At 40.4% G+C, this 16,047-nt stretch overlaps 1 protein-coding gene across 1 annotated transcript in view; it reads right to left on the bottom strand.

Moving 5' to 3' along the window:
- CNTN3 (contactin 3) overlaps window positions 1–16,047 on the bottom strand; it is a 293,914-nt gene that overhangs the window by 73,990 nt on the left and 203,877 nt on the right. Inside the window, 1 exon segment of the mRNA XM_012802498.2 lies at window positions 15,782–15,932. Within this exon segment, the coding sequence (XP_012657952.2) occupies window positions 15,782–15,932 (151 nt within the window).

The raw sequence follows: 16,047 nt of genomic DNA, 5'->3' as shown, positions 1-16,047 counted from the left end.
GCCTTTCTAAGGCTGCTTTATTGAGATTTTCTTTGTGATAACTGTGTACATTTGATGATTGGCTCCTTTAAAATTATCTTGCATGAAAATAGAGTGGCAGAGTGGCATAGCTGGGGAACATGGGTCCTGGGTCCTGGTCACATATTTGTTTGCATAGTGAACTGGCTTCCAAGAAAATTTTCTAAGAAAAATGTCAGTCTGGATGATTTGGGCTTTCTTGTCCCTCCTTCACGCAGAGATTGATGGTCTCTTCAGGCACAGATGACTCTGGAGGGCCAGCACAACTTTAAAACTACACAAGATGATAAACTCTAATTCAGTTTGATAAACTCTAGTTCAATGGGCTCTTTAAGCATTTGACTTTTCATTTTCACAGCAGCACCTTCTCTGCACCCCAGCACTTCTTGACACTGAGCACAGATAGCCTTAAAGTAATGTCTATTCTGAGCTTACTAAACACATGTATGTTAAAAATAATATTCATGGCCAGGCGTGGTGGCTCACAGCTGTAATCCTAGAACTCTGGGAGGTTGAGGTGCGTGGACTACTTGAGCTTATGAATTTGAGACCAGCTTGAGCAAACCCAAGACCCTGTCGTCTCTACTAAAAACAGAAAAACGGATGCAAGAGGATCACTGGAGCCTGAGTTGGAGGTTGCTGTGAGCCATGACAGCATGGCTCTACCCAGGGTGATAGCTTGAGACTCTGTCTCAAAAAAAAAAAAAAAAAAGAAAGAAAGAAAGAAAGAAAGAAAAGAAAACCAAATCTTAAAAAAAAAAAAAAAAAATTCATGGAAAGTTAGCTACATGAATTATGGCCTTTCTTACTCCTCAAGAGTCTTGAGTCTTAATATTCAAAGTTACCTTTGGATTGCAGAAAGAAAGAAATAAACTTTTAAAATCAATGGATGTTGTTGTATTAGTCCTGCACTCACAGGGTTCGGACATAATATAAATTATTCTTGGCCTAGAAAGAGTTGTGTATCTTCTTCTGGAATACTGTAGGTTGTTAACAAGCAGTTTTTTCTCTGTACATTTGTTAGCATAAAGCTCTGTGTCAAAAGTGTGGCTCAATCTCAACCAAGTGAATGAATAGATTGGTGTTTGTTTTGTTAAGTAATTTCAGACATTCATTCCACAAGTTAGTTATTCAACTTGTACTACAGATTATGCTCCAGAATAAGCAATAAAGAGTCCCTGGTGAAGCTTTATGCTGTCCTGATGTAACTTACATTCTAGGCTACTGGAACACAGGCATATTTTTTCTACTCAATGACTACTTTGTGTGTAGTTTGATAAACGGTCTCAAATTCTTTTTGGAATGTGACATGAGATAAATAAATGAAATAAACTAGAAGACATGAAATTATTAAAACCAAGCTAGAGTAATTAAAAAAAATCATAGCGAGGTATAAGGTTTTCTTTATCTAAATTAGAAAGATACAATATTGACATCAAATTTTAAAACATGATGATTTTCCCAATTAAACGAATTAATAAATACCAAGGAAAATTAAGTGCCTAAAATCGTCTTTCAATCAAAGAGGTGCCTCTTTCTTTAGCCTCTTTCGTTTTTTTCCCAAAACACAATGGATTTTTACATATTCTATCTTAGTTACAGATTATTTTCAGGATTTCAGATGCACAAGGGGCCAGACAGATTTATTTTCCCACAGAAACTGCTCTAGCAATGAAATCTGCATCAAGAATTATTAAATACACAGATAAGATCATGAAGTGAAAAACAGGTCAAATAACAAAATAAATCTTTTTGAGTTGGTCAGTGCAAAATATTCCTCAGTGTACCAACTAAATTATGAATAACTCTTCTCCAGGCATCAGAACACCGGAAGGCTCAGATCATCACTACCGATCCGCATGCTCATTTCTCTTTTATAGAAGCACAGAGGCAATGGTGCCCCACCCAGCCACGCATTCCACCATTCCTCCATCGGTCCATCCACCCACTCACCCACACAGCCCTACTTCTGTGAAGGGCTTCAGGGAGAAGGAAGCACCTACTAAAATACAGCACTCTCCATATTTTTAATAGAAAGCTTCAATAGCGATCTATTAAAAAAATCAATTTTTTACATTTCTAAGAAATAGTTCCAATCAATTAAATCAGAAAATTATAGGTACTCTTAAGATATGGGAAGCTGTCCAAGAAAGAATGACGTTCACTTCAACAAATACTTGCTGAGGACTTAAAATGCACTGTTTACGTGTTTGGGCAAATACAAACATCCGTAAGGAACAGTCCCTCTCCTTAGACATTCATAATCTTCCAGCCAAGAGGGGAATCCATATAGTCCATGCACAACTAACATCAAGTGAGATCATTAGATATGAAATACCATGTCTGGGGTACATGTTGTCCAGCTTTCAGAATACACTGCATCCTTTTCTCCATTGCTACCACCGTGACCCTAAGTCAAGTTTCAGCAACTCTTGCTTTGGCCAGGGTAGGCCTCCTTCTACTCAGGTTCATTGCTGCTTTCCCTTCTCCCTTCAACCCACTCTCCAGACTGCAGCCAGAGTTATCTTTTAACCAGATCATGTCAGTCCCGGCTTTAGACCCTCAGGTGACTTCCCATTCTATTGAAAATAAAATCCACCACTGTTATCATGGTCTCCCAGACTCTACCTGCCTCTGGGAGCTCATGTTCTATCACTTTCCCCTCCAATCCGGAACACCACAGTCTCACTAGCTTTCTCCTTGCTCCTCCAAAAAGCTGATTTCATTCCCTTTTAAGGCCTTTGACCTGGTTGGGGGCTTCTCCTGAAAGGCACTTCTCCAAATTATTGCCATGACTGGTTGCTTCTTATTTGAATTTCTGCTGAAATATTACTTTTTTTAAGAAGGCCTTTGTTGGAACACATTACACAATTGCCTTTTTTATCATTAAAGAAATTATCTTTTTACCTATTCATATTCTGTTTGTTTCTTATGCAAGCTCCATGAAGAGGGGACCGTGTCTGTTTCATTCAAGGTGGTATCCCCAGGGCACAGTACACTGTAGGGCACACAGTAGGTGCTCCAGATTGCATATCCCAAAGGTGGCCACAGTGAGATTTCCCACCCTATACGCTCACCTGGAATCTTCACACTCTCCCATTAAGAGATCAGTTGAAAGATGATTAGGAAAATGTGATACATATATAAAATAGAGTATCATTCAACCTTAGAAAAGAAGGGGGCCCTGCTGTTTGCCACAACACAGATGAACCTGGAGGACATGACAAGTAAAGAAAAACACTGCACGACCCTGTGGTCAGAATTTCTCTCTAAGCCGAGTCTTGGACTTGAGGTTAAAAGAATGAAACCATGGACCATCTGGGTAAGAGACAGGATAGAGTTTACTGACAGAGAAAGATTGGTAAGTTTGATAAGCAAAAGAAGGTGAATAGAAGAGGAGGAACAGAATCTCCAGCAGCAGAGGGGGAATCCAAGTGGGAAGCCCCGGCGTCTTTGGTCTAGGGGGGTTAAATGCTGCTTTTCCTGTCCTGCAGGCTGGGAGGTCTTGGGTAAGTGTTCCCATTGACCAGAGGTCTGAGAGCAGAAAATAATCCTAAAATAACCCTGAAATGAGCTTAGGAATGTTATCTTTGCAGTTTTGGTCTCAGGCAAGGACTTAGGGTGTGTACTCTACTCCAGGAGAAACCACCCAAACCCTTAAACCCTTTCCAGCAGCTTTGTTCATGACCTTGATAGAACCCAGAGGGTGTGGCCTGGAAAGAGGGGCCTATTTGTGCCCAGAGATGGAGGGCTGATTTCTGAGCTCATCCAGGCCCAGAGAATGAGGTGGGGAGGGGGGAGTCCCTGTCTAGCCCCGAGTAGGCAAACCCTGTATCAGTCCCACTTACATATAAAAGTCTTTTAAAGTCAATGCAGGAAGTAGAATGCTGGTTGCCCGGAAGCTGGAGGGTAGGGGAAAAGGGGAGCTATTGGTCAAAGGGAATAAAAGTTCAGCTCTGCAGGATGAATTAGTTCTAGAAATCTAATAAACAGGATGGTGATCCCAGTTAATAACACTGGAGAGTTATTTGAAATTGCTAAGAGAGTTGAACTTGAGTGCTCCCACCACACACACACACACACACACACACACCTGTAACTATGTGAGGTGATGAATATTTAATCAGCTTGATTGCAGTAATCACCTCACAATGTATATGTGTATCAAAAGATCACCTTGTGCACGTTAAATATATATAGTTTTTACTTGCCAAGTATACTCCAATAAGGCTGAGTGGAAAAAAATATAGAGAGTTTCCCTCCTCTCCCTTTGAATCTGGTTAGCCTTGTGACCTGCGAGTTAAGCAATGGAATGCAGGAACCATGACAGTTTGTGTCCTGGGAGGCTGAAACATTTAGCTCCCACCTTGCTAGCTTGAATATTCACCCTTAATGCCTTTAGCTGTCCCAGGTAGGCATTCTGACTCCCCCAAGGCCATCACAGGCACAGCACAGGGGACCCCCACTGCAGCAGGCACAGGAGGGCAGAAGAGGGCACAGGAGGGCCTGAATGAGGAGAGAGTGAGACAGACTCATCCTCCAGCTGCCCTGCCTCCAGCCACGCTGACACAGCCAGTGAGACATGCTGAGCAAACACTGCCCAGCCCACCAAACCTTGCCTGAATTTCTGATCCATGGAAACCATGGCAGATTAGAAAATGATTGTTGCTTTCCACAAGGGGTGTCCAACCTTTGGCCCATGGGCCACACACTGATTTCATGAGAACATTTTTTTCCTGTTGTGTCTGATACCATGAAAAGTATGCACAGATCTGTTTTTGTTGTTGTTGTTGTTGTTGTTATTGTTGTTTTGTCTTTGGTAATCAGCTTTCCTTAGTGTTTGCATATTTAATGTGTGGCCCAAGACAACTCTTATTTATCAATGTGCAGTGAAGAAAACGGAAAAAACGCTGCGGACATCCCTGTTTCACACCATTAAAATGTTCTAGGGTGATTCACTTTGCAGCAAAAGTTAATGGAAACAGTAGATGACAAATAAGTATTTGACCAATAAAGGAATGTTGAAATGAACAGACGTGTGGAGCGGAGGCTGAGGACACAGAGATGGATAAAGTAAGGACTGCAAGAATCGAGGGGACATAGACTTCTGCATAAAAAGCCACAATACACTGTGCTAAGTGACACAATTGGACATGACGAAACTACAAAGGGAAAGCAGAAGAAAGAGCAATTAATCTGGTCTCCGGGGCTGGGGGGAGTAACAGTGAATCTGCACCCACAGTGCTAAGTAGGGGTTTTCTAGGTGGAGAAGGAAAGATATTCCAGCTGCAGGAAACTGTGGGAGCATAAGCACAGAATGCAAGGAGAATTCTGCAGCTTACCTCTTTCTTTTCAGAATTATTCAGAAGGCACTGTTGCATGCACTCCTATACTCTCAATAAGTGTTAGCACAGTCAATATAGTCTTACTTCCAGAGAAAGCTTCTATTTTTTCCTATCTTAAACATACATGCAGAAAAAAATTCAAAAGTTGTATGCCATGGTACTTCAGGGCTCGGCAATTGCATTAATTTTTTTCTTTGAATTTTGAGTGATAGCAGAATAGGACTTTGGCTGTGGATAAATGCATGCAGGATTTTAAGGCTGGAGCAAATAATGCTATATGACCAGAAGAATGTGCTATGTTTTATTTACTCTCTGTAAATAAAACATTTATGCTAGGCAAGGATATGAATTAATTTACCCAGTTCTAACACCAAACTGGCCTGAAGTGAATTCCAATCCTTGGCACATTCAGAGGTAGTAAGTAAGCAGCCTACCTAAATCACGACACTGACAAAATATTGTTTAAAGTGGCCTTACCTTTTATGACTCACTAAAGCCAAATTTGAAATACAGGCTTAATAACCAGGTGGTCATCTGCAAAATTTAGTTGATACTATTTCAGAAACCATTTGGCAGCAATATGTTTAAAATAATATTTGGGTAAAATTTATCTAAGAAGGCTTAAATAATGTACAGAACAGTTGATTGTTCTAAAAAATAAAGGTCCCTGCTTAGTTTTTCTTTTTTTTTCCTCTCAGTGTAGTTACTCTTTAGGTATCCAAGCAACACAAGCTCATGGCTATTATTCTGCTACTCCAGGAGGCCAGGGTAGGAGGATCACTGGAGGTGAAGAGGCCAGCTTGAGCAAGAGCTTTTCCTATCTCTACAAAATTAGCTCTGCATGATGGTGAGTGCCTGTAGTGTCAGCTACCTGGGAAGTTCAGGCAGGAGACTCACTTGAGTTAGGATTTGGGGGTTGCAGTGAACTTAGATGATGCCACTACACTCCAGCTGAGGCAAAAGAGTAAGATGTCTTAAAAAATTATAAGCAGTATTAACATCAGGAAACTTTTTCTGTGCCTATGAAGACATTATAGTGGATACTTTCCACACATTATATTATTTTTATCTTTGCAACTAAAATCCACTGAGATCAAAAGGGGGGAGTCCCTCAGAATGGGAGAGAAATGAGGCAGGGAAAAAGTTGAAAAGCATTTGTTCAGAGGAAACCTGGTGTTTCTTGGCAAGACCAGTTTCTTTAGGAGAGCTCTTGCTCAGAGAATGTACCACACAAATGCCACCAACCAGCCAGACTAGCCCTGCAAACTGAGGATTCCTGGCCCCATTTTACCAATAAAGAAGCCAAGACTCGACTCGGGGATTATGTAACTCGTCTAACACCAGACGGGGCAGGTGGCAGAGCAAAGGCCTGAGCTGTGTCTTTCTGACGTCCATGCTTTGCTCTTTTCATGTGCTAAAATTAAAAGAGGCAGCAAAGAAAACTTGCATTTGACTTCATCTGACACAGTGAATAATGTGCATAGCCATTAGTACACTGCATGCCAATTAGACATAAATAATTCATGTAAATAATGATACAGATACTCACACAGAAAGCGAAGCTGTCTGGTGGTGAGTAGGGAAGATGTGCCGCTATGTGTCGGAGGCAGAGGGTGAGGTAGAGGGGTGAGGTCCCACAGACAGGAGGTCATTGTCATGCCTTTCAGAAGTCTCACTCCAAACCAAAAGTCTGGGATTTCACTGACTGTTCTATTAATTAGCTTCATTCTTAAATCCTAAGATTAATCTTATAGGGTAAGGGAGCTACAGGACAAATGCCCCTTGTCCTCTTCTCTTCCCAGCTGCAAGTGTGAGTGAAGTAAAGGAATGAGTCAGAGAAGCAGGACAGGGAGGAGGCTGCTCCTACTCCCTGGGACTCTCCTGTGTTCACGCAGACCTCTCAACATCCGCTTTAGAAAAACCAGCTTACTTTAGTGTTCCTGCCTTTGAAGGGGAAGGATAGCTTCCCACCTAGGAAAGAACTCAATCAACTCAGACCTCTATCACCACCAGGAGCTACGGCGGCTCCCTCATCCCGAAAGCTACCTGAGGACCCCCTAGTCAACCTCTTCACCCACTCCCAGTTTCTGGCAAGAAGTGATCACAATTTTCTTTCCCTAAAGCTCTGCCTTTTCAAGATCATATAAATGGAATCATACGGCATACAATGCTCACTGCATTTTAAAGGAAATTTCTATCTATGTGCAAGAATTGCATTAAGCATTGGGTAATACATTTTAAAAACACTGCCTGGATTATGGCTATGAGTATTTGGGAAAAGGGCCCTTTACCCTCTCTTTCTTTAAAAGGAATTTACATTTTTATAGTATTAAATGCTGCATAGAACGTCTGAAACAATTTTAATGTGTTAATTAGAAGTAATGAGCCATTCTTGGACTTTCTTCTGAAGTTATTGCAATAAAATATTTACTGTTATACGCAATAGCATTCGAATGAAGGCCCCCATTTTTTAAAATAATTGGTTAATGTGTTTTAAGTACCACTAAGTCATAGAGATAAGCTAAATATTCTTTAAAATATGCTAACTGGCTATTTCTTCTCACAAACCATGCCTGTTCCTATACTTATGGGTTCTTTTTCAATTTTACTTTGCTTAAAGGTGACACAAGATCCAATTTTAATTTGTCTCTTTTGAAACCAAGTAGATCTAAGTGAATGCATGGAATAGCATAAAAACATCAATACTTGGTGAAACGCTATTGGACCCTCAAAAACGCCACACTTTTCTGTTTTTGCAAAAACACCTACTTCCTGCACAGAGGAAAACCACAATAACTTGGTGTTTTTCAACCTTTGTTATCTCCTAGCACACTCGAACTTACAGTTGAAATTCCTCAGTGCACTTAAATTATGTTGATCAAAAAAAAAAAAGATTAAAAAGAAAGAATATATTTACTGTGCTTTGAATTTCTTTTGAAAATAATTTAATTAATGATTTTTAAAAATTTTCATGGCACACCAGTGTGCTGTAAAGATCAGTGCAGTAACTTAACTCAGTTATGGTTGCTATGCATATCATGGGGAGGGAAGAAGGGTGGGAGGGGGGAGAAAAGAAAGAGAGAAAGCCCATACAACAATTTTACTCAATACTGAATGCTAGTAATTTTGAAGTTTAGAATATTTGAGTACTAGGTGATTTAAATCGACCTTTTGTTAATAAAACAATTACCAACTGAAACTGTAAAAACAAGCCTTTCTACTCAGAACTTGAGTGTCTGTAAGCTTCTGAGCTCAGCTGCACACCCTCTTCCAATGAATGATTTCCACCATCCTGGACACCTGTCTTTTCTGTCATGAGTCAGCTATCATCTCCAAGCTCATGACTCCTAAATCTCTATCTCTGGCTTGCTGCTAAGTTTCAGGTAGTCAACCTCGGTATGCACAGGTGTGTCCAGCTGCCTTTTCAACAGGCACCTAAAACTGAACCAAACACAACGTGAATTTGTCCTCTTTTCCCTCACACCTGCCGCTTCCATGAGGTTCTAGGCTTCCTCCTTAACTCCCATCTTCCCGTCAATGAAATCTAATTAACTACTTGGCTCTGTTGATTTAACGTCTTCTCAGACTCCTCAACACTCCCCTCCATCCCCACTGTCATCTGTGCAGTCTAGGCTGTGACGCTCAGGTCAGTTACCTGGTAACTGGTACACTTGCCTCTGTCCTGCTATCGCCCCCACTGCAACCCTTTCTGCTGGACCAGGGTCCTCTTTGTTAAACACAAATTTGATCTCATAACTCTGCTACTGTTATGTAGCTTAGCTTCCCAGTACCCTTGGTTGAAAGCTCAAAGTCCTTATTTGACTTACAATGTCACTGACAGTAAGACCCCAGCTCGCCTCTGCCATCCAATCTCTCTGCACCCTGCCTTCCTATGATACCTTATACTGGACAGGAACTGAACACTCAGTATTCATCACCTGCTGAGGTCTGAATGTGTCCCTCCAAAATGCAAGCTGAAACTCAGTCCCCCTTGTGGAGAGATTTTAGGAGGCCCTTAGGGAAGTAATTGAGTCATGTGAGCATAAGATCAGTGCCCTTATAAAAGAGGTTGAAGGGAGCTGCCTGCCCCTTCAGCTGTATGAGAATATAACAAAATACTCATGAGAATACACAGTACTCAGGCCATACCTTGCCTCTGCACCTTTGCACATGCTGTTCCTTCTGCCTGGAGCATTTTTCTCCAGTGGAAATCCTAGTCATCTTTGAAGTCTTGCTATTACATTCCCCGGGAAGTTTGCTCTGATCTCTAATTTGGAGATAAAGCTTCTCAAGTGACCCCTAAACACCCCGTCTTCTGCTGCTGAGTTTTACTGCACCTCCCCCACGTTACCTGTCTGTGCACCCTGAAAAACTATAAAGAATGGGATGGACTTCTCTAATATAAAACAAATACCTAGTGCCTAGCATCTACTAGGTACTTAAAGTATTTTCAAATGGAAGGAATACGAACTTAACTTTCAGAGCAGAGGAATCACTATTTGCACAATAAGCCCTTGTTACCTACCCAGAACAGCTTTTCTAAGACCTCTGCTGGCAGTGATCCACTTGCCACCTTAGCTTGAAACACTCCTGACTTTAAAGCAACAACCCTCATTTCTTCAAAACTGTTCTGCAGTTTATGAGTCTCATTGACGTAGCTCCACATTACTACGGTTGATTCATGATTGCAAGCTGTTATTGTGCTGATATAAAAATGTAGACACCAAGTGCATCATGATAATTTGGATGTATCATATGATTTGCATAGTTGCTATATTTGTCATTTTATACAATTCTAAAAAAGACATATGCAATTCTTTGATTTTTTTTTCTGATCTAGGACTCAAATGATAGTACATATAAAATAGAATTTTGACTTGATGAAAATGTATTTGATAGCAACAGCCCCTATGTGAGGCTGGAGAGAGCTTCTCTATCACAAATTTCTATTCATAATTCACTGACAAGCTCAAATTCACCTAACAAAACAAAAATATCAAATAGATTTCAAATCTTGTCATAAACACTCTCTCAAAAATTTTTATCATCTATACTCAAATGCATCAATTAATTCATTTTCCTTAAATGAGACTGAATCTTCATTTTTAAGTTGGAATGGTCCGTGATCTGAGAACCATAATTTAAGCCACAATAATAAACCTACTATTTAGTGTGTTTCCCCGATTTGGCTGAAGCCTGTAGACCAAGTCGAGAGGGACAGCTACGGAGCTTTCATTGCCAAGTGAGGGCTGTGGCCCACTCTGATTTACCATGAACTTGGAGAAGATTCAAGCCTGCAACTTGTTCAATAATTGCCTCTAGCAGCCTTCTCCCTGAGCATCAAGACCCTGGCTCATCAGTATTTTTGCTGTCCGAAAAGATAAAAGCAAAATTCAAACTACAGATCTGGGAAGGTCTGCAGCACTGTGGGCCTTCTCCTGAAGTTCCCTCTGTTTACGTTTACCTTCAGATCTCACCGGGGACATGGTAGAAATACGTGTCACATAGTAGGAATTCAGTAGGCCTGACAGGGCCAGAGAACTGAATTTTGTTACTGTGAGACACAGCTGGAGTAACAATCATTTCCCTTCTCTCCTTAAAATCAGACTCTCAATTTTTCATTGAGTACATTCTCATCTAGAAAAAAATACACACACACACATATATATACACACAAATCTATTTCCCACCCTCTTCTGCTATTAAGTATTGTGGTCTGGGAACTATGGTCTGATCAGTAAGGCATAGGGCAATTGCTGTATGGGACTTCAGAGAAGTCTCTTCAAAGGGAGGAAGTGTCTCCTGTGTCTACCTTCCTTCTTGCTGTCGCTGGGGGTGTTATGAGGAGGCTGAGCCTCACGCAGCCATTCTGGCTCAGGAGATGAGGACAGTAGGCAGCGGGACAGCAGAGGTCGGCATCCCTGATGACTGTAGCATCCAAGCAGCCTTGAATGCCTGGCTTCAGAGTGACTAACCAACCAATGAATGACCAGCTGATAAATAAAAACCGTTTCCAGCTGCTGTTACTTTCAACATGTAATCTGCAATCTAACCCCAGGCTTATTGATCAGTACATTGATCAATATGTTTTTTTGCCATATGCTTTTTTTTTTTTTTCATAGCACCTATGTAGGGAATGGAATTATTATCTCTCTATTATGGATGAGGAAACTAATGTTCACCGATATTACAGTTTAACTGACCCAGTGACACCAAAGTAGTAAGTGACCATGTCAGAAGTCCCAGGGTAGAGCCTGGAACTTACACATTTTTTTCCCCCAGCACCATCACTGTAAAATGTGTGGGTAAATCTCTCTTTGTGTGCCTTTAGCTAAATCTCTTAATCTTTTTATCCTCTTTGTAAAATTAAGATTAAAAACTTCTGCCTACTATTTATGTACTACTGTGAGGACAAGTGGGTTTATTATTGTGCAAAGCATTGAAGTCCTTGGGGAATAATTACTATTTAATTTATGTATGTAATTAAAACTATTTAAAAATTTTTTCAATCACAAAATAAGTCAGCAGTTCAGCTGGAAAACTTAACTTACAGCACAGCCAAAATTAACTAGTATATGCTACAAATCTCTACTTGTTTAAACTGGCTTACAAAAGCAAACTCCAATTACTAATTAACCTCCTCTCCTAGAGATCTATTCTGTGAGACCCAGAATTTGGCAGGCTTCTGTGTAACCACTCAGTTCACAATTCTGCTCTGTCATCCTGCTGTGCCTGCCTTTTAATGAAGATGTCCCCTGTTAAATACTGGAGAAATAGAAATTGTGTTGTCTTAATCAATTTCTATGAAAACATCTTTAAGACTGTAATCTAAAAGTAGTTTAAACTGGCTGCTTGCAATATGTCTTGGTGAGTTTTAGAAAAGCAAATCCACATTTCTTGGCCTAGGGTTTTCTTGTTTGTTTTCCTCTCATTTCCAAAAGAAGAAATTTGGACTATGTAATTTGTTTATTTATTTATTTTATTGTTTGGGATTCATTGAAGGTACAAAGGATTAGGTTTCACTGATTGGATTTCTTGGGTCAAGAAATCCACCCCCAATAATATAATATAATAATATAATCATGTCCCACCCCCAAGAGGTGTGCCACACACTGTGACCTCCCATCCCTCCCCATTTGCTGATTCCCCTACCACCCCCATCTTTTATTATGTCATCTACTGCCTTCACATTAGAATTGAGTACATTGGATTCCTGCTTCTCCATTCTTGTGATACTTTACTAAGAAGAATGTGTTCCACCTCTATCTAGGTTAATACAAAAGATGTAGTCTCCATCTTTTTTTAATGGCTGAATAGTATTCCATGGTCTACATATACCACAGCTTGTTAATCCTTCCCTGGGTTGGTGGGCATTTAGGTGGTTTTCACATTTTGGTGATTGTAAATTGTGCTTCAATAAACAATCTAGAGCAAATGTCCTTATGATAAAAGGATTTTTTTTTTCCTTCTGGGTAGATGCCCAGTAATGGGATTGTGGGATCAAATGGGAGGTCTAATTTGAGTTCTTTGAGGGTTCTCCATACTTCCTTCCAAAAAGGTTGTATTAGTTTGCAGTCCCACCAGCAGTGTAAAAATGTTCCCTTCTCTCAACATCCACGTCAGCATCTGCAGCTTTGAGACTGTGATGTGAGCCATTCTCCTGGGGTTAGGTGATAACTGGAGTTAGGTGATATCTCAGGGTACTACTATTCAACATAGTGCTGGAAAGTTCTAGCCAATATAATCAGGAAGGATAATAATGAAGGGCTTGCAAATGGGGGCAGAGGAAGTCAAACTCTCACTCTTTGCTGATGATATGATCTTATAGTTAAAGAATCCCAAAGACTCAACCACGAGACTCCTGGAAGTCATCAAAAAATACAATAATATCTCAGCATATAAAACCAGTGTCACAAATTGGTAGCCTTTGCAAATGACAATGCAAAAGCCAAGGTGAGAAGCTAATCAAGGACACAATTCCCTTCACAGTAGCTTCAGAGAAAATGAAATACCTGGGAACATACTTAACAAAAGAGGGAGGCGAAGGACCTGTGTAAAGAAAATTATGAGACCCTAAGAAAAGAAACAGCAGAAAATATTAATAAATGAAGGAACATACCATGCTGATGGCTGAGAAGAATCAACATTGTCAAAATGTCTATACTTCCCAAAGCAATCTATAGATTCAATGCAATCCCCATTAAAATACCAACAACATACCATCAGGGTTTGGAAAAAATAATTCTTTGTTTTGTACAAAACCAGAAAAAAACCTCACATAGACAAGGGAAGTCTTAGTAATAAAAACAAAGCCAAGGTATCATTGGCTACCACACTTTAGCCATGATGATCAAAGGAGCATGGTACTGGCACTGAAAATAGAGACATAGACATTTGGAACCGACTAGAAAACCATGGGATGAAACTAATAGCTGACAGCCACTTGATCTTTGATAAACCAAATTAGAACATACACTGGGGAAAAGGATCCTATTGAATAAGTGGTGCTGGGAGAACTGGATAACCACATGTCAAAGACTGAAACTGGACCCCCACCTTTCACCACTTACAAACATTGACTCAAGATGGATAAAAGACTTAAATCTAAGGCATGAAACAATAAAAATCCTCAAAGAAAGTGTGTGGAAAACATTTGAAGATATTGGCCTGGGGAAAGATTTTATGAAGAAGACTTCCATAGCAACTGCAACAACAAAAATAAACAAATGGGACTTAATTAAACTAAAAATCTGCACAGCTAAGGAGACAATAACCCAAGAAACTGACAGCCTTCAAAATGGGAAAAGATATGGACATAGTATGAATCGGACAAAAGCCTGATAACTTGGACTAGGTGATTTCAAAAGCTCAGACTGCCTCTGAGATTCTGGGTTGTCGATAACAAAATGTGACACTCTTAAAGGTTGATATCTTAAAGCTAATGTCCTAGAGTCAAACAGACATGGATTCAAATCCTGGCTGTGTGACATTTACAGAAATAACATAATCCCTCTAAGTTTGGGTTTTCCCATCGGCACAGAGATATTTGCAGGAGATAACTCACATAGAGCTCTGTATTAAATTTCCTATTGCTATTACAACAAATTGCCACAAACCTAGTGTGTGAATTTATTTTCTTACAGTTCTTGAGGTCAGAAATCCAGGAGAGGGTTCACTGGGATCAAGTCAAGGGAATAGCAGGGCTGTGTTCCTTCTTAATCTGGAATCATATTGTGCCCTCTCGGGTTGTTGGCGGAATTCAGTTCTTTGTGGTTACAGAACTAATGTCCCTGTTTCCTTTTCTCGTGGCCCCTTTCACCATCTTCAGTGCCAGCAACACCTGTTGGGGTCCCTCTCATGCCTCATTTCTCTCCTGCCTCTTCTTTCATTATCGCATCTTTCTGAACAATCCTTCTGCTTTCTTCTTCCTACATTGTAAGGGCTCCGGTGATCACTTTGGGCCTCCCTAGGTCATCCAGGATAATCACCCTGCTTTAAAGTCAACTGATTAGCAACCCCAATTCCATCTTCAACTTTAATTACCTTTTGGCATGTAATGTAACACAGTCACAGGTTTCCAGGAGAACGGCCTGGAACCTTTGGAGCTGGCATTTTGTTTATCACAAGCTCTCAGCATGATCCCTCACCATACACACTCACCGAATAGTAATACTAAATTCTAATAAATAGAAATAATAGCCCATACTGATGCTTCCTCTCTAGCAGGCCTGGATCTAAGGGCTATATTAATAGTGTATGGATTTCATCCACACAATAATCCTCTTCACATGAGGCACAAACTATCTTATCATCCCATTAACAGGGGAGGAAATGAGGCACAGGAAGACTAGTCTCTCCATGGAGCAAGGGAAAGGCAAAATGAAGATGTGACCCCGAGCAGTGTGGCTCAGAATCTAGGCTTTTAACAGAACTCCATTCTGTCTCTTTGTCTCCATAATGACCAGGAAACCAGGCGAGTCTTGCCATAAAGCAAATACCAGTAATGCCAAGTTATTTCAGTATAAGGTAACAACAACATCGGTATTTCTTTGGCCTGTATTTCATTACTTATCGACTTCTCTTCTCTGACCTGTGATGTGCGGCCCACACCTGGGGCTGACATTCGTTTCATGTTCTGGTTGCATTTTCCCAGGCAACTGGGGATGAAAATCCTTGCTGAAAGAAAATATTCTATATGGGAAGAAGTTAGGTAGGTGTACTTCTAAAATTTTAAGATTTTAAAAACTGATTACTATCGTAATGAGAGGATCACAAAACAAAATACCATCCTCTTGGTTCTTAAACACCTCGCCTTCAAAGAGTTTTACTTCGTTTCATTTCACATTGGAAACCGACTTGAACATTAGCACGGGGAGTGAGAAGGAAGTAGAAGACCACCTTGGTGCAGGACAAAATACCTTTCCTGCTCTTGCACAATCACTTCTCCTTTCTTCCAGAAGGACTGTGCCCGGGGGGAGGCTCTGGGTTTACAGTCCAAGCTGACCAGGCTGCCCACCTGCGCCTGAACCAACTTTTTCATTGGATTCTTTGAAAAATCTGGAGCAGAGGCTGAAAAAGAAGAAAGACAAGAACGAATGATTAATGGATCTTTTTAAAATTTCTTATATAAATGTCAAAGGCCGACTTTATTACCTTTTTTAAGGTTTGCTTTACATGCCAAGGG

Source organism: Otolemur garnettii, unplaced genomic scaffold (assembly GCF_000181295.1).
Source record: "Otolemur garnettii isolate 467f Iridium unplaced genomic scaffold, OtoGar3 scaffold00015, whole genome shotgun sequence".
In the NCBI taxonomy this organism is placed as follows: domain Eukaryota; kingdom Metazoa; phylum Chordata; class Mammalia; order Primates; family Galagidae; genus Otolemur; species Otolemur garnettii.
Note: the sequence above shows the minus strand (reverse complement) of the source record. Positions and strands in the feature narration are given on the sequence as shown.